Below are 17,833 nucleotides of genomic sequence, written 5' to 3'. Positions count from 1 at the left end.
CTTTGTGTGGTCTGTAACAGTTTTCTACTCATTTACAATCTCCATGTCCAAGTAGTAGACGGTATTTGTGTGTGTGTCTCTTTGTGTGTGCGTTCAGTATTGCACATTCTCTTCAGAGTGTATACTAGCAGGGGATTTGTTTCTGTCAAGTTGTCAAGGTTTTTCCTTTGTATTTATTTTTTAAAGGTTATATTTTTAAATGAAAACATGTGTGTCAGATATTACGGTGGCCGTAAACGCAACAACACGGAAACCACGAACCCCACACAGCTATATATACTTCACTCATAATAATAAAAATACAGTGTGTAATTATAAGCATCCGAGGGATCCAACTGGATAAACTACTGAAGAAGAAAGAAAAACATCGAAGCTACTGTAGGTAACTCTGTCGCTAACATGCATGTTTATTTATTTTAAAGGCTGGTTGAAGTAGCAGCAGGCTGTGTTTTTAACCATAGTTGAGGTCGGACATGAACAGTGCAGTTCAATCTTTAAAATAGGTTATAGTTATTTACTAATGCAACAATAAGCAATTTAAATCAACATGGGCTTCTGATATATTAGTTGCACTAGTTTCAAATCATTCCCACATTTTCCTCATGTGACACTATTACCTGTGTAATATCCCAGAATTGATTTGGATATATTTTCAGATTATTTTGGCTACATATGAAATCACAAAATAAATCAAATGAAAACCAAAAAGTAAGGTTGATCAGCTTTTTAGAAAATTAATGATTTATTAGGATCACCATGCCTACTGAGCTCACAGTAAAATAAATGTTATGACAAATGTTGTTTCTGTTATTTTACATTTACTTGTTTGTCATTGCATCACCAGGTTTGTATAATGGCAGCCACCACTAAAACTTTGGAAAATGTGAAAGCAAATATCTTATCAGCTCATAAAAGCACCACGTTGGCAGAAAAGGTGGACTTCTACAATTCATGGGCAGAGAACTATGATCAGGTGAGGTAACTGATGTACAATAAAAGTGAACTATTGGCAGTATTTTTTTGTGGTTACATCTATGAGAAAGTAACTTACTTATTTAGTATATTTCTTTGCAGAAATGAAGGGAAACAACAAGTGAAAAGAAATACTAAGTAAAATTGTTCAGTCCAAAAAAATAACAATAATACAACCTTTCCCCCCCCTATATCTTGACAGATTTGGTTTGGCAGTGCTCTTGTTTACTTTCTTTGTCTGTGCTAAAAGCCACTGTTCCTTGTAAACATTGGTTTGAGTAGGACATGGCAGTTCTGGAGTACCGGGCACCGAGCCTGGCAGCAAACTGCGTCTCCTCCCATTTCAGCGGTGATCGTGGAGCAGCTGTAGTGTTAGATGTGGCCTGTGGTACTGGACTGGTGGCCAAACAGGTACATTCCCAAGATAGAGAACAAACTCATGCATTTATATAACCCTAGTCAGAATCAAAACTGCATACTTAAGGTCTGAATACAGTAATATTTAGTTTAATATTTTACAAAATATAAAACTAGAAAATATTCTATTATTTTAGATTGATGTTTAGTTTGTTTAACTTTAGAAGATTTCTACTCAATCTCCTCTCTTCTTGAACATGTTCCTGTAGGTTTGTGAATATTTATTATCACAATTGAATTCAAAAGTGATTCTCTTGTTTACATCAAAAACCTTTATTTAAAACATGTTCTCTTTTTTGTCTTGTGTCTTGAACAGCACATTACCTATTCTTAAATGTTTTCCATGTTATACTGAGTTGACGAGTATAACCGATAAACAACCAGAACTGTCTCTGTTGTCCAGATGAAGAAACTTGGATTTGGACACTTTGTGGGTATTGATGGAAGTGAGGCTATGTTGGACTCGACCAGAGAGAGCGGGTTGTACCAGGACCTGAAGCAGTGCATGCTGGGAGAGGGGCAACTACCTGTCCAGTGTGGTAATACAATGATTTAAATTATTTAAGATGTAATTTATCACTGTGATTCTAAAGGCTATTCTCAAGTGGGTTGGGTGAGCTCTACTTTAGAAACACATTTTGGGCAAGACTCTATCTGACATGATTTTATGGCTATTAATATGTCTACTTCTTTACTCTGCACCTATTCCCTTTCTTTTTCTCCTGCAGGTTCGTTTGATGTGGTTGTGATTGTTGGAGCTCTGAGTGATGGTCAGGTCCCGGTTGGTGTCGTCAGACAGTTGTGCAAGTGCACCAAACCAGGTAAGAGTCTTTTTTGTATTTTGCATCAAATGCAGCTCAGATCATCGGTTGTGCATCATTATGTCTTCACTTTTGGTAACTTTAGATCCTTCAAAAACACCACTGCACTCTTACCTGTTTCCACCAGGTGGCTACGTTTGCATGACTACCAGAAGAAACCAGGACAATGTCGAATACAAAGAGGCCCTGGAGCGAGAGCTGAAGCAGATGGAGGCCGATGGTCTGTGGACGTGTGTGGAGGTCTCTGAGGTGGAAGACTGGGAGCGAGCAGTGTCAGAGCATGAGGACGGATACATACCTGGTGTTGTGTACCTCTATAAGAGACTACAACTATAGTAGTAAAGGTAGATGTACAAAACACCTCAAGAAGGTAAAACATATTCAAAAGGTATAGTGTATACACTTAAAAAAGAATGTTTGGACAACATTTTTGACATTGTCCGTCCCTGACAATCCTGAAATTAAAGATGGGAAGCTTTATTCACAGGAATACATTTAAGATATGAAATGTTTATGACTAAATATCCATGCTACATATTGCAGTAAGATTGGTTTCTGAAAAGACTCAAACTTCAAACTTGTACAGATGTATTTACTATACGTTGTGTTATTAATGTTATTGTGTACCATTAGTATCAACATTTAAATTGTGGAAGATAATTTTGATGATTTCAGCACTTATGTGATTTGATGCCAAATAAAGCCTCAGCCACAAGGATTTCTAGTGGTCTCAAAAAAAAGGTACTGTTGTTTATATTTTGTATTGTCTTGATCTCAAGGTATATCATTTATGTGAATCTAAGGTAGGCTTACATGACAAAAGAAATGTTACTCAAATGCTCGAGGAGGTTTCTACCTTATATCCATTGTGAGGGAATCTATGATTCTCTGAAACCTGACCATATTTAATCTGATGCATCTTTGCTGTCCAAATTGTTTGTGTTAACACCAGAGCACTTAAGAGAACAGATATGAACCGTATATGGGTGTTATGTGATTTAACAAATTATATATATGAAAGAAATCATGATGAAATAATGCAACTATCACAGAACGGTATTTTATAAATGTAGGCTATTGAGAGAACAGTGAAGGAAAAAGTTTGACTCCCTTCTCTGATGATCCTCAGCCAATCTAAAAGGTCTGACGAAACTGTTGTTTGATTGTGTGTGTTTTCTGTGTATGCACAGCTGTGACTGAAAAAGCGCTTATCACGGTAAAAGTGTTCCACCAGCCTGAAGCAACTTGAATTTTCTCACCTTGAATGAGACTATCAAACAGTAACAATTGTTGCTTTTCCCATTCGCTCAGCCAGCTGAAGTTTGGAGACTACAGTATATAAGATCTCCACCCCTGTGCCTGTGCCTATAACTCGAGAATGAGGGTTGCTTTTGGTTTGCTGGTGTTGCTGCTAGGCCTGTGTGGGTCCGGGGCTCAGGGGGAGAGTGGAGGCCTCGGTGAGGAGGGTGAGAGCAGCGAGCTTCAGGAGGAATGGACCCAGCAGACCACAAACACAACCTCACCTGACATCTGGGCAGAAATTAAGGAATTGAGAGACATGGTGGTGATGCTCAAGGTGTACGTGCAGATGCTGCAACACGATAACTCAGGTACTGAGTTTTCACTTTTCCCGTTCAGTGTTGATTATGTTTTTTAGTTTGATTGACGTGTGTGAACTCATCATTTGAGTGCTGGCTCAACAGATAAGATGAGTATCAACATACTGTATATCATTTGTTCTGCATGTTAGCAGTTTGCAACTCTGTTATTCACTCTGTTGCATTCATTTCAGAGATGGCGCGAAGACTGACCAGCAGTGAGAGGGAACTTCTTGATAGCATGAAAAGGATTGACAAGCTGGAGAATTTAAATAAAGGTGAAGATTGTAATCTCTGTATACACACACACACACACACACACACACACACACACACACACACACACACACACACACACACACACACACACACACACACACCACACACACACACACACACACACACACACACACACACACACACACACACACACACACAGACACACACACAGTCACGCACACACCACACACACACAAACCTTTTTAGTCCTGGTCAAGTTAACAATATCATGCATTGACTCTTTTTGTTAACAGCGAACACGAAGGTGGCCTTTTACACAGCTCTGACTGATGCAGGATATGTCGGCCCATTCACCACGGACACCACACTGAAATTCAGCAAGGTCTTCACCAACATTGGCAATGCTTACAATGCAGGTACAGGTAATGTTCTGTGGGTGACATGACAATATGTGGTCATTTAACCCTATCTAAAGTGTCCTTTTTCTACTCTTTAGGTTTCTTCAAAGCACCAGTCAAAGGAGTCTACTACTTCCAGTTCACTGTGTGTGGTTACCACACAGGTCTTATGGGTGTATATGTGTACAAGAACAACCAGAAGATTATGTTCAATGTGGAGTGGAAGGAAGATCAACTTTATAAGTATTTCACTAACTCTGTTATCTTGGAGTTGATGGCAGGAGATGAAATTCACCTGGCTCTCCCGGCTACCCACGTTCTGTATGACGACGGCAGTAACCAGAGCACCTTCAGTGGAGCTCTTCTCTTCCCACTGTGAGGATGTTGTTATTTAGGCTGCTGAGTGTTTGATTTGTCACCAACTCTGATTTTATTGATACACTTTGATTCTTAAGATGCTACTCTTACAATTCTGATGTAGTTCTACAATTGTTTGCACACGTATCAAATATGTTATTCTGAATCTGATGTTCCTCTTGTTTCATCACATAACAGCAATATTCAAATAAATAAAAGAGTCATTTAAGTGTTGCTTGTTTTAAGTGTTTGTCTCCATATATAAACGTTACCTGCAGGGCAGTGATGTTCACTTACTGTAAATGATGTGAATCTGGATCAAACTTATAAAGGTCAGTAACAGTCATGTCATGTCTGTAATGTATCATAGACAATAGAAAACGGGGCAACTTGTCTTGTATCAACACTACTTTAGTGTTAGTAATTGATTTAGTGGTATGTAGGGTGACGATGGTGATGCAAATTGAACTTACAGACTTACAAGAAACATGCTCATGTGTACTGTCCAGCAGCAAAGTACCAAAGCAACACAAGTTTTATTTGTACACATATTACTGTGTCTGTGTGATAATACACACTAACAACAGAAAGTTGTTTCTTTTTTTTTGTGGCAAGTTCAAAGCAGTAGATGTTGAATCTAGATACATCTTCCTAATTGGGCTGTAATACATCTGCCGGTAGATTGGGGATAGATCTATTGTTGGGCAATTTTATCTTGCCGAGTCTGATGTGTGTACACCAGTGGCGAACCGTGGCTATCACAACTGGACCTTCTGTAGACACACACACCCCCCCCCCCCCCCCCCCCTCCGCGGCATTATAATGTCCGCGTCTTTTCACTGAATTGTCGTCTTGAAAAGGGTACTCACAACAATTCCGCAACAACTTCATCTTCACCTGTTGCACTTGTCATTTCAACGTTAAAAACAATAAAACGGCATGAATTGCTTCGTCGCATCCTCTGTCTCGAGCCAGTTAACTAGCGGGCCTTCTAGAATACCCTGGAACCGAGGGAAACTCTGAAAGAATACGCCCATTGGCTACAAATGAATATATGATTGGCTGATCAAACTGTCAGTCCAAACGTACGCTCTCATTCAGTGCAACGGCCAGGGCATTCGATCAAGGATGTAGAATACCTTGGTTGAAGGATATTCTACCCAGAGACCCAGAACAAGATCTGATTGGTTGCTTTCTTTTCTAACACAAAACCACTTAAATGCGTAGTGCATGGTCCGAGAAGGAGAAACAAATCAACGTAACACTGTAATATTACAGATCAACAACACAGATACGATATTCATGTATTCATTTTATATCAATGTTATTACATTTTATTTATATAATTAAATCGATTTTTTTGTTTGTTTTATCTGAGTGTTCCAGGGTATTCTCTGAATACCTTGAAGGCCCTGACGGTTCGCCACTGGTGTACACTAATGACTAGATGGCAGGGTTTCATAAAACTATGAGACAACCTGAATATATCAATCCTATGGTTGAGTTGCCAAACAGGTAGTCATGGATTACAGCCAAATATTGCTCAAACCTAAATCACTTCTTTTTTTTTTTAAATATTGACTTGTTTAGTGCAGTTTTATTTTTGCATTAGCCTACCTTACAACATGTATTTATTTCTTATCTATGTAGTTCCAATTGTACAGGTGTATGTCATGTATTAATCCAACACATATTATTCCTGAAGTCAAATTTAGCAGCTTTATAATATGACTAGATACTGCACATTTGAATAAGCAAAACCCACTGAAACTAAGTTTGAATGCTCTACAAACACACTGTGCATCTCACCCTGCTCACCTGTTGTAAACACACTCTCTGTCAAACCAGTTTGTCCTGTAGATTTAAAGGGAGAGGAATGAAAGGCCAGGGGATGCTGTGTACTCGAAAGGAAAGGCTCTTTTCAGGTCATTTGTGACATCAGGGGAAAAATACTTTCTCAATCAAATTATATACATTTAAGTCATTTATTGAGACGTTAACATACAATTATATAGTCACATGTGTACAAATAAAATACAAAACTTTTCACAGTTGTAACAAAAAGCAGAAGCTAAATCCAAAAAGTGTAACCTTTACATTTCAATAAGTTGAGTTTTTCATTGTCGTACAGCTCATCAAATGATCGCTCACATGAATAATAAAAATACAATCCAATCAATATAAATGAATGATAGAAAAAGGGCAAAAATATCTTGTTTCTTCATTTCTTATGTTGCATTCAGGTTACTGTGCATCAAGCAGAAACCAACAAACTAAAAAGTCTGAGGTAAAATTCATAACACAGACGGATTCATTATCATTTTAGTGCATTGAAACAGTCAGAGCAAAAACTGGTACAGGTGTAATGCTATACATCTTAAATTGAACTTAAAATAATGCCAACGTTCAATTCCATAAAACAAATGCATACTTACTTTAACCTACTTTTATTTGACACTGCACTTTGTTTTAGGTTCAGTTTAAGTGCACATAACAAGCTGCTATTCTCCTTCATATGGATGAATAGTTAAACTATACTTTTCCCGTTTGTCCTCTAAAAAAAGCAACACGGTGGAGTATACAAAAACGGTATGTAAATCCAATCAACTATTCTTCATCAGTAAACAGTCACACAAAAAGTAAACTACCTCTTCTAAATCACCCTTAAAATAAAAAAGTTTGTAATGTGTGGTAAACTTAAGTACGCATGTGTGATTTTATTTCATAGGTATGTCCTCGTTGGATTTGAGGATGCATCCTCATTGCCACTCTCAACTGATACATTCTCTTCTTCTGCTCGTTTTAGCTGAGACTTCGTAGACGGCACATCACTGTGTTCAGACTTTGCAGAGTCCAGTCTTTTCATCTGAGACTTTGTCGATGGGGCCCATGATTTTTCGGACTCCAGCCTCGAGCCCTGGTCCGGCTGGTCCTGCCAGGGCGGCCTTGTGTACAGAGGAGGTTTTGTTGATGAGCCTTGAGACCTTGGAAGACCTCCGACAGGCTGAGATGTTGCTGCTGGTACTCTGCTGCCTTGGGAACCTGGCTTGGTGGACCCGTTGGAGGAGCGGACCACCAAATAGCGGACAGAAGGGCTCTTGTCTGCTTCGTTTGCTTTGAGGGGGCATGCTGAGCTGATGAACAACCCCCCTCCCAGCATAAGCAGGATGGACGCTCCCCAGCCGATGTAGATGGAGGCTCCTATCTCCCTACGTTGAGCATCTATGGTGGCGCTGTAGAATTTCTTCACCACAGACCCTGCCGCCCACGAGGTTGGGATCAAACACAGCAGCCCTGTTACAATCAAAACAACCCCTGCTGCTACAGCCACCTTGCCCTTAACCCCGCCTCGTTCCTCGTCCAAAAAACGCGTGCACTTCCCTCCGACGAAGGCCAAAATGAGGCCTGCGGCGCCCGTGGCGATGGCGAGGACGATGAGAGCCCTGGCCGCCTGTAGGTCTGCGCTGAGAGCAAGGAGAGAATCATAAGGTTTACACTGGATCTGCCCCGTGCTCTGCACCACACAGGTCATCCAGATGCCCTCCCAGATGGTCTGCGAGGTGACGATGGTGGTTCCCACGAAGGCCGTGACCCGCCATGTTGGCATTATGCAGCTGATGATGACCCCTGCCCAGCCCAGGAGGCACAAGGTGCTGGCCAGCATCTGCATCCCTGTGGAGGCCATGACGTCGAGGTGGAGGGGGGAATTCTCACAGACCCTTGAAAGTGCTCTAAAGTTGTTATTCTTCTCTGTGGAGCTTCTTTTGCTCTAGCTCCTTGCGACTCTCCTCTTGTTTCTTTCTGTGTCAGTCTTTCTCAATGTGAAATGTTGCGTTTTTCACAGCCTCCATTTCGTTCTTGCCTGAGTTGTAATGTTGTATCAGTCCCAGGAATGCGAGTATTTCTGCTGTGCCTCCAGCCTCCAGCAGCTTTAACGCGACTCCAGGTGTGTCTGTGTTCAGCCTCAGTGTATTTGTTTACAGCCAGCTTGTCTTCTGTCTCTGTCACTCCTACCTCATATCCATAAGTGCTGTCCCCTCCTCCCTCTCTCTTCTTATTTCTGTACCTGAGAGTGCTCTTTCTCGTCTGTCATCTGAGAGGCTGCCTGTGTGCTACTGGCTGCTCAGGTGTGGATGCACCACACCTACTCTACAGGGAAACAAAAGGGGGAGGAGGATGAGAGGAAAACAGAGAGGGCCAGAGAGAGAGAGGCAGCTGTGAAACTGTGACATCATCTATTCCCTCCCTCATTATCTTGGTCTGACGAGATTATTTTGGAAACTAAAAGCTCTGGATGAAGCAGAAAGAATGATAGGCCTCTGGGCAATCATCATTTTATGAGATGCACATCTTATATTGTTCACACACCATCTCCCTGCATACTCACAGAAAATGGATTGCAAATCTGATTCTATTCAGAAATGTAACACTTGTTGGGGCTCAGTGTGTGTTATACACATCCTGCATTCATGTAACAAAGGGAGAAAGATGTGAAACACAATCTCCTGGGAGACAAAACCTGTTTCATAGCAGTGGCCAGTCTGTAGTTAAACCTGTTTGAAACATGCAGAACCACTCCCTACTCACACAAACACACACACACACACACACACACACACACACACACACACACACACACACACACACATAGAATTTGATCAAATCAATAGAAAAATAATGAGTGAGACATCACCTTTTTTACTACTAACGGTGCATTCAGTGTTCTTGTCTCTATGTGATGGAACATCTTCTAATGAGGCTTAAAATAAAGTTATGGGATATGTTTTTGTGTCAATTAATATTTCCACAAACAAAGTAATTATAAACTAAATATACCTTTTTTCGTAATATTATTTCCTCTCCATCATGCAAATGTTTACAGAGGATCACTCCAACAAGATAATACAAATAAATAATACTACAAACAGACACACACAGTTATGGCTCATTCTTTTTATTTAGCAACATTTCTTTGGCTCGTATGCACACATTTTCACACAACCTGTTTACAAGGATTCTGTCATGAACACTTGAAAAAACAGATCCACTGCTCAGCAAGGCATTTGTCATAACTGAAAAAACAATACATTATAAATGACTTGCATTTTAACGTTATACATTAATACAGAGATAAAATCTGAAGACAATTATAACTTAAACAGATATTGTGAATCAGTCACATAATCATCAATCGTCTAGTTTGATAGAGGGGTTAAAACATCAGTCTTAGACAGAAAATATGTAATACACAGGCAGCTTTAATATATAGCAGGCATATTTTAAATCTCACACATCATGGAACACGTGAGAGTATTTTACAAATGAATAGTCACATATAGAGAAATACAAAACTGCAAATATTCTAAACTTTCTAAAGACAACAACTTGCGTCCAAAAGACAAAAACCTGTGCTAAAGCCACACACTCATCATTATTTACTTGAACACATTATGAGCATTGTCATTCTAGATGGTGACTTAACTTCATGGGTCAAACAGAAAGGGAAACGTATATAAACTCTTATTTCTTTAAAACAGATTGTCCCAATTCTGCTTCCTGCTGTAGATCTAAACGTAGGCCTTGCTGCTGTGCTCAGAGCGAGTCTTGGCGTACTTCACATCGTAGTCCTTCTCAACTCTGGGGGGACAGGAGCTGCAGAGGAGCCCCCCGCCCAGGATCAGCAGCCCTGCGGAGGCCCAGCCGAGGTACAGCGAGGCCCCCAGTTCCCTCCTCTGAGCGTTGGACATTACGGGGTTGTAGAAATCACGAATGACGGTGTTGGCAGTCCAGCAGATGGGGATCAGCACCATGACGCCTGCGATGATAAAGATAATTCCTGAAGCGATGGCCACTTTGCTCTTTTCCGTTTCGTCTTCTATAAAGTTGGTGCACTTGCCCCCTGCCAAGCCGAGAATTAGCCCAAAGAAGCCTGCGATGATAGCGATGATGACGAGTGCCCTGGAAGCCTGGAGGTCTTGAGGCAAAGCCAGCATGGAGTCGTAGATCTTGCACTGCATCTGGCCCGTGCTCTGGGTCACACAGTTCATCCACAAACCCTCCCAGATCACCTGAGCAGTGACGATGTTGGCACCAATGAAGGCTGTGACTTTCCAGGTGGGAAGAGCGCAGATGACGATGCTCCCCAAAAAGCCGATGATAGCCAGGATAAATCCGAAAATCTGTCTTCCACTGGACACCATGATGAAGCTCTGTCTGAAGACTGTGTTGCAGAGTGAGTTATTTATCTATGAGGCCGACAAAGGAGCCGGTCGAGGTTTGTATTGCCCACTTGAAGGAGAAGTTGAATGTGGCTGCCTCACTTACAGGTTTAGTTGTTGAGGGAGAAATCAGAGGAGGGTTTTACCCGGTTTTACCTCGGTTTCCTCTCAGCTGAAACTAGTTTGTGAAGAAATCTCACTTGACGAGATGCTTCTCAACCGATAGTGTGACGCAGGGGCCCCTTTAAAGGTAAAATAACTGAAAAACATTCAACAGTCAAGCTATTTTCCCCTTAAAAACACAACCTAAATGTTAAATGATTCACTTGTAATTAAGACAGTCTTTTGTTTTTTGACAGATACAAATTCTACAAGAGGGACCTACCATGTGACTATATGTCACTGGATGTATGTACGTTTATTTTTGATAAATTTGAAAGGAAATTAGAGTGTTTTTCACACCTGTGAGAGCACACAGTTTAAATTTATTACTAATGCTGTTTTTTCATTCATATAACTTTTAAATACAAAATAACTTCCTAAATCCACAAGTTAAGAATTTCCTCTTAAGAAATCAACATTTTTACAGAAGTTCTGAAATATGTGACATTCATTCACAGTGAATGTAAATGTTCAGAGATACTCTTCCACACTTCCTGAGTGATTACTGCCTATCGATACTGGTACAGAGTGATGACATGAAGGTGCTGAATGCTCACATGACAGCATTCTCCCATTTCCTTCTAGCAGATGGAGGTCAGCCACAGAGATGTGGTCAGTATTAACTGTCTTGCAGCAGCTATGTGTTGCATTGTGCTGCAAAGATTGTCCTTGAACACAATGTGACAATTTAGCACTTTGTCGTGGCATTTAGGAGGAGCTGACTCATTGTAGTTGATCAAAATTAAAGAAAATAAATGAATACTGAGGAAGTCTTTTCTCCAGTCCTGCATATAAGACGAATCTGCAGTGAATCTGAAATGAAAATGGTCTTTCTTATAGAGTGGGATTTTACATTTTATAAAATTAAAATGTCAGTATCGCAACAGCAAGTATATGTATATATGAATCAAGAACTGATACAATTTCTGTTTGTCCTTTGAATTCGACATGATAAAAAAGAACTTAGCTGAACATGCTTATGTATAAATCCACATGTTTTTTAATCACAACATGTATTCAAATAATATCTGTGGAGGAAGAAAAGGAAAAAGTTCTGAATGTGAAACCTGACTCATGATTTTATTCAATGTGTGTTGAAAGAAGAGTACAACTGAATAAAAGGTTTTCTGATCATTTCCAAATAAGTAGCTTTAAATGTGCTGAAATATTAATATTTCACAATGTTAGTATGTATTGTGTCATATTGTTCCAGTTTTTCATTGAGGTTTATGATGTGTTTAATGTTCAAACCTATTTACTAAATTAAGAAACTCCGCTAGAATTAGAAATAAAGTTGTCTGGACTTCTTGAATTTGTAATACCCACCAAAGGGCCGACGCTTGTGAAACAGGCATCCTGAGGAATGAGTATTGATCTATCCAAATTAATTAATTAGAAAATGATCATTCTTTAACATATCAACAGAAACTTAGACGTAATGCATAATGCCCCACAGCCCAGTATGATGTATATTCAGAGAGTTGCGCTCAGGCAATATGGCTGCCGCGTCAAACAACCTCACGTCTGGTTCTATAACATAAAACAAAAGCGATTGAGTGTCGGTGCTGGATACAGCGTTGGAGTAGGAAGATGGGTTTCTCTCCCCAGAGACGCAGCACATCACAGCACTGCCGAGCAGGAGCAGCATGGAGGAGGCCCAGCCGACGTAGATGGAGGAGCCCACCTCCCTCTTCATGCCCGCAGTCACTGAGGGGTATTTGAAGGTTGAGATGGTTGCTACTGCCGACCATCTGACTGAAGCCAGGCACAGGACACCAGCTAGGACACACAGAGCTCCACCGAGTAGATACACCTGAAAAAACAGAGGATATCAGTGATATTGAACATCAATGATCAGTGATTCCGTGCACTTCTGAAGTTGTTTGTGTAAGAATGATGAATAGCAGTACATATCGGTGTCAAGGTGGGTTTTATATTAAGGCCACAGTAGTAGTCAACAGACACACATTTCCAGCATTTGTCCAGTGTTGCAATACATGTCAAAGTGTAGCCTTCCATGCACTGACCTAAACAGTGCACTCTACAGGCAGTTACTCAAATCAAAAGCAGAAAAGTATATTATTTTATTATTTCCAAACATTTGGATGCAACTGAAATACATAATTTAAAGGGGATTTGAAGGTGTGGAGAAAAGCGTTTAACTTTTGGTCTTGTGTTTTGTATTGATTGAGCAAATAATATTGACAAAAAATAAGTAAAATCTTAGCCACTTTAACCCGACACTATTCCTATTCAGTGATTCCACATCATTTTGTGTTTCTTCAAATTTAAATGCCCTCCATTTTCATTGTTCTGGGACAGTAAAATGTTAAAAAGTACTTTGCCATGATATATATTATTATCAACAATACAGTTTCCTTTCAGATCCCCAAACACCCATTCTTTTCATGATTTGAATTAAACTTCTGCACCTTTATTCATGAATGAAGAGGTGGTCGGAGGCTCTGAGGGATCAGGTGTGGCATCACTGCAGTTGTTTCCGCCTCCTCAGAGGGGCGTTACTACGAAGCCCAGCAGGCCGGTGAAGATGGAGATCAGTGGGAGGGCACGTCCAGCCCGGATATCAGCGGCTTTGGTGATGGACGTGTGTCTACTGCACTCCATCCGCCCTGTGTCCTGAAGGATACAGTTTACCCACAGACCAGCCCACACCTAAGACAGAAACAAATTTGTCTCAATTTTGAACATTTATAGAAAAATGTACTATCAACAGGTTGCTTGGTAACTTTAAGTTTTAAATATGTTAAAGTCATGTTTTTACAGATTATATGCACAATTACATGTATTGGTGCATACTTCAGATTATTTTGGTATTTTATTTTTAGTCATGATGTTTAAGTTATATAGAGGAAACTGAGCTTTTTCAATGCAATGCAGCATTTTCACGTGTCAAAGTTTGCACGACTTTGACGTCTTCAAACTTTTTTGTTTAGCTGATTCAGAAATATTATTTCAAGTGTAAAGTGTATTTGTTTTAGTGAAAAAAACATGGTTGATGATGAAATTTAACTTGCGAAAGTTTTGTGGGGGGTGACATAAAACGTATCTGAGATGCACAAAATCAATTCACTAATTGTGCCTTTGCTCCCACAAAAGATGTCCGAAGCCACATCGGCAGTCCACATGTCGAACACACTCCTAAAACACCTTATTTGAACCAGGGTCAAACCCCCGACTTGTAAACACTGCCCTGCCATTTGAAGACATTCAGTTATGAAGCAAAAAGTTAAAACCAAATCTAATTCACAAAATGTTCAACTGTGACCGTCTCTTTTCTTGGTTCTGCTGAAATAGATTGTAAGCAGCTTTGATCAGCTGTTGAGTTCAGAAGTCAGACGACACAAAGACTAACAAGGATATGTAAACATGGTCCAGGAGGGTACATTTACAAAGAGTATTCAAACACCACTGAGCTACAAACATAGCAAGTTCTTCAGGCTTTCAAACTGAAATGGCTGATAAAGAGAACAGGTTATCCTCGAGGTTACAATTACTTCTCTTGCATTTAAACTTGAAAACATTATTCAGTTGCTTTAATAATGTTAGAGACAATAATGCAGAAGTTTTTAAACAAATATACAAAGTGAATTTAATGGTTTGTTAACATAAAAAGCATGTTGGCAAAGCATGCCAAACACATTGTTCAATTACTCAATACTAGGGGAAAAGATTTGAAAAAGTCTACCAGAGAAATGTTTAGTTTTTTCCATGTAATTCAACTAATTTCACAACGAGTAAAAAATAACTTTGATCAAGATTGTTCTGTTTTAAGATTCTTAAAGCTATACCTCCACATATCATATTTCCAACGGATGACTCTTGCATCGTCTATACAGTGTTCTTCACAAATATAAAATGATTACATAAACTCAGATCTCTGTATCAAACATCCTATAATATCACATTATACAATTATTGGCTCAACTTAACTTCATTTGTTCATCCTTCACTTTAAAAACAACCATAAAAGTTGCATTCCCTGGTCATGCCATTAACTTTTCACTCCACATTTGCTACACACTTTAATAATTTACACAGATAAGAGATAAACTGTCATTATTGCATTTGACGAAGGTTGAATAACTCTAGATTAAGTCCATTACAGTAAACACATTACTGCACATATTCAACTACAGTATTTGACGAAAGGCGCCCTGTACTCTCCGTTTCTCTCTTCTCCTGGCCCTCAGCATTTGTAGGTGCTACACAGCACCCCTCCTCCAATGATGAGCAGAGCTCCAGACGCCCAGCCCACATATATGGAGGCCCCGAGCTCCCCCCTCCTCTCCGAGGTGGGCAGAGGATTGTAGAAACCTGTGATGATGCTGTGCGCCGACAAGCTGACAGGAATAACACACAGGAGGCCTGCTATAATAAACACCACACCTCCAGCCACGCCAATATTAGCTTTGTTCCGCCTGTCATCATCATAGAAGTTGGTGCAGCGGGCCCCGACCACAGTGAGCCCGATCGCCACCACGCAGACAGCGATGGAGACGCAGATCAGAGCCCTGGAAGCCTGCAGGTCTTGTGGTAAAGCCAGAACGGAGTCGTAGGCCTTACACTGAGATTGACCCGTGCTCTGGATGACACAATTCATCCATAAACCTTCCCAGAAGACCTGAGAGGTGATGATGTTTGCCCCAACAAAGGCCGTCACCTTCCACATGGGCAATCCGCAGATAAGGATGGTGCCAAAAAAGCCGATGATTCCCAAACACACACCAACAATTTGTGTCTGCATTCTGCCAAAAAACAAATCCAAGGCACGTATTTAAGTTTGCCACAAAGTCAAAGAGAGCAACAAAGTCCTCCTAGAGTTAAGCTGAAGATCATTTTTAAATCACAAGCTTTCACCCGACTGTAAACGCAGCAGTGGCTGTGTTTTGCTTTCTGGTTTTGCAATGCAGGTGTAAGAGCAAAAGGGAGGGGACTTGCTAGTTTGTGGATCAGGTTTCCTGCTTGTCCTGATTCCGGCTCACTATGTAGGAGGAGGAAGCTGTTAACAAAAGCGCTCATGTATGAAAGACTGCTTTGTGACCCAAACAAAAGGCTTTACAGTTTTACGGATTGAAGTAACAAATGTAACAATTTTGAGTAAATGAAAACTTATATCTGCAGGTCAAACTTTAGCAATCACTTTAAATCCTGAGATTCTAAATAAATGCTTCAGTTTCGGAGAGAAGCATCCTACTTAAATGACCACATAGTTTAGGGGAACAAAAGAGTATGAAATTACCCGTTAAGTAATGTTCAGTGTGACAAAGATATTTTCATGAGCATAAAGCTGGTTTAATTTACTGCAGAAACAATCTTCCTTATCAATACTGGAGGCAGTTGTTTTATCTCTAAAACACTTATAAAGTCTGGGAAAAACTCTTTCCAAAGATCAAATCATGTCTTTGCTGGAAATATGAGGCCACAGCCAGCAGGTGGTTAGCTTTGCACAGCTAGGCTCTTTGCTAAGCTAAGCAGCAACACAGCTAGCCCAGCCCTTTCAGCAGTAGGCCTTACATTCACCAACGTAGTTTTAGAGTATGTAGCAGATTTATTTTTGTCTAGACTAAATGTAGATTTAAAAGTATAGCTTGCCAATTGACTTCAGGTGATGGGAGGCAGGTTGTTAACTTTAGAGAGCGCTTAGCTAGATTTTGAGAAAATAACTGAGGAGCTGTCATAACCAAACCACCATTTTAAAACATCTATTCACTTAAACATGATGATCCACCTCCACAAAACAAGCAAGGTTATGGGTTCTTACAAAAGTAAAATGTATTCGAATTAAACAGTAGAAACACTTTAAAAATCATGAAGTTAACAGCATAAACATTATAGGTCAGTCCAGTTTCCTAGAGAAAGTATAGGCTCCTCCACTGGCTGCGGAGCATGGGGCAGAGTATTTGGCTGAGTATCCGCTGTCCTTACTCTTCGGGCACTGGCAGCAAAGAAGTGCACCTCCAATCAGCATAAGTCCTGATGCTCCCCAGCCGATGAACAGCGCAACTCCCAGCTCCCTCCTCTCAGCATCATTCATAACGGGGTTGTAGAAGTTTCTGATGACAGTGTTGGCAGACCAGGACACAGGGATGATGCACAGGATACTACTAACGATGAAGAACACACCTGCAGCAATGGCTAATTTACTCTTGGCCTCCTCATCTTCAATGCAGTTGGTGCATTGTCTCCCTGCAACGGCTAGCATGATTCCCATTAAGGCCACCAAGATGGAGATCACAACCAGGGCGCGGGCAGCTTGAAGGTCGAGGGACAGAGCCAGCACGGAGTCGTAGACCTTGCACTGCATCTGGCCAGTGTTCCTCTGCATCACGCAGTTCATCCACAGGCCCTCCCAATAGGTCTGCGCCGTCACAAGGTTGTTTCCAATGAAATGACTCACCTTCCACATGGGCAGGGCACAGATGACAATGTCCCACAGAAAGCCAATGATTGCCAGGAAGATGGCCAAAATCTGGAGACCTGCAGATGCCATGTTTTCTGTCTCGTCAAGCAGAAGCAACAATGTCTCTCGTCAAGCAGAAGCAACAATGTCTCTCGTCAAGCAGAAGCAAGAAGGAAATGTAGCTGTTAGAGATCTCACCTGCAGCTTTTATACCCACATGGTAGGCTGT

General features: G+C 40.6%; 6 protein-coding genes and 1 pseudogene across 7 annotated transcripts; 2 read left to right on the top strand and 5 right to left on the bottom strand.

The window, feature by feature from the left end:
• Window positions 1-225: 225 nt before the first annotated feature.
• mettl27 (methyltransferase like 27) lies at window positions 226-2,581 on the top strand. Of its 2 annotated transcripts, none has more exons than XM_034206700.1 (6): window positions 226-378; window positions 845-973; window positions 1,255-1,383; window positions 1,793-1,928; window positions 2,118-2,210; window positions 2,338-2,581. In XM_034206700.1, exons 2-6 carry the CDS (start codon window positions 854-856, stop codon window positions 2,544-2,546), a joined length of 687 nt encoding a protein of 228 aa, XP_034062591.1. In that variant the 5' UTR covers window positions 226-378; window positions 845-853; the 3' UTR covers window positions 2,547-2,581. The 2 variants fall into 2 exon arrangements, with proteins under 2 accessions (XP_034062591.1, XP_034062592.1); XM_034206701.1 differs by having other exon boundaries at window positions 231-382.
• Window positions 2,582-3,588: 1,007 nt separating this feature from the next.
• On the top strand, window positions 3,589-5,032 carry LOC117540162 (complement C1q-like protein 4). The gene is made up of 4 exons (XM_034206692.1): window positions 3,589-3,820; window positions 4,003-4,086; window positions 4,342-4,464; window positions 4,545-5,032. Exons 1-4 carry the CDS (start codon window positions 3,589-3,591, stop codon window positions 4,823-4,825), a joined length of 720 nt encoding a protein of 239 aa, XP_034062583.1. The 3' UTR covers window positions 4,826-5,032.
• A 1,742-nt stretch (window positions 5,033-6,774) lies between these two features.
• LOC117540239 (claudin-4-like) lies at window positions 6,775-8,917 on the bottom strand. The gene has a single exon (XM_034206824.1). The coding sequence runs from the start codon at window positions 8,486-8,488 to the stop codon at window positions 7,526-7,528; it is 963 nt and encodes a 320-aa protein (XP_034062715.1). The 5' UTR covers window positions 8,489-8,917; the 3' UTR covers window positions 6,775-7,525.
• An 824-nt stretch (window positions 8,918-9,741) lies between these two features.
• Window positions 9,742-11,167, bottom strand: LOC117540097 (claudin-4-like). Its single transcript, XM_034206586.1, has one exon. It carries the CDS (start codon window positions 11,001-11,003, stop codon window positions 10,371-10,373), a length of 633 nt encoding a protein of 210 aa, XP_034062477.1. The 5' UTR covers window positions 11,004-11,167; the 3' UTR covers window positions 9,742-10,370.
• A 1,071-nt stretch (window positions 11,168-12,238) lies between these two features.
• LOC117540099 lies at window positions 12,239-14,637 on the bottom strand (annotated as a pseudogene).
• A 130-nt stretch (window positions 14,638-14,767) lies between these two features.
• Window positions 14,768-16,013, bottom strand: LOC117540098 (claudin-4-like). The gene has a single exon (XM_034206587.1). The coding sequence runs from the start codon at window positions 15,946-15,948 to the stop codon at window positions 15,391-15,393; it is 558 nt and encodes a 185-aa protein (XP_034062478.1). The 5' UTR covers window positions 15,949-16,013; the 3' UTR covers window positions 14,768-15,390.
• A 1,001-nt stretch (window positions 16,014-17,014) lies between these two features.
• Window positions 17,015-17,765, bottom strand: LOC117540096 (claudin-like protein ZF-A89). The gene has a single exon (XM_034206585.1). The coding sequence runs from the start codon at window positions 17,692-17,694 to the stop codon at window positions 17,041-17,043; it is 654 nt and encodes a 217-aa protein (XP_034062476.1). The 5' UTR covers window positions 17,695-17,765; the 3' UTR covers window positions 17,015-17,040.
• Between the last annotated feature and the right edge of the window lie 68 nt (window positions 17,766-17,833).

Source organism: Gymnodraco acuticeps, unplaced genomic scaffold, assembly GCF_902827175.1.
Source record: "Gymnodraco acuticeps unplaced genomic scaffold, fGymAcu1.1, whole genome shotgun sequence".
In the NCBI taxonomy this organism is placed as follows: Eukaryota; Metazoa; Chordata; class Actinopteri; order Perciformes; family Bathydraconidae; genus Gymnodraco; species Gymnodraco acuticeps.
Note: the sequence above shows the minus strand (reverse complement) of the source record. Positions and strands in the feature narration are given on the sequence as shown.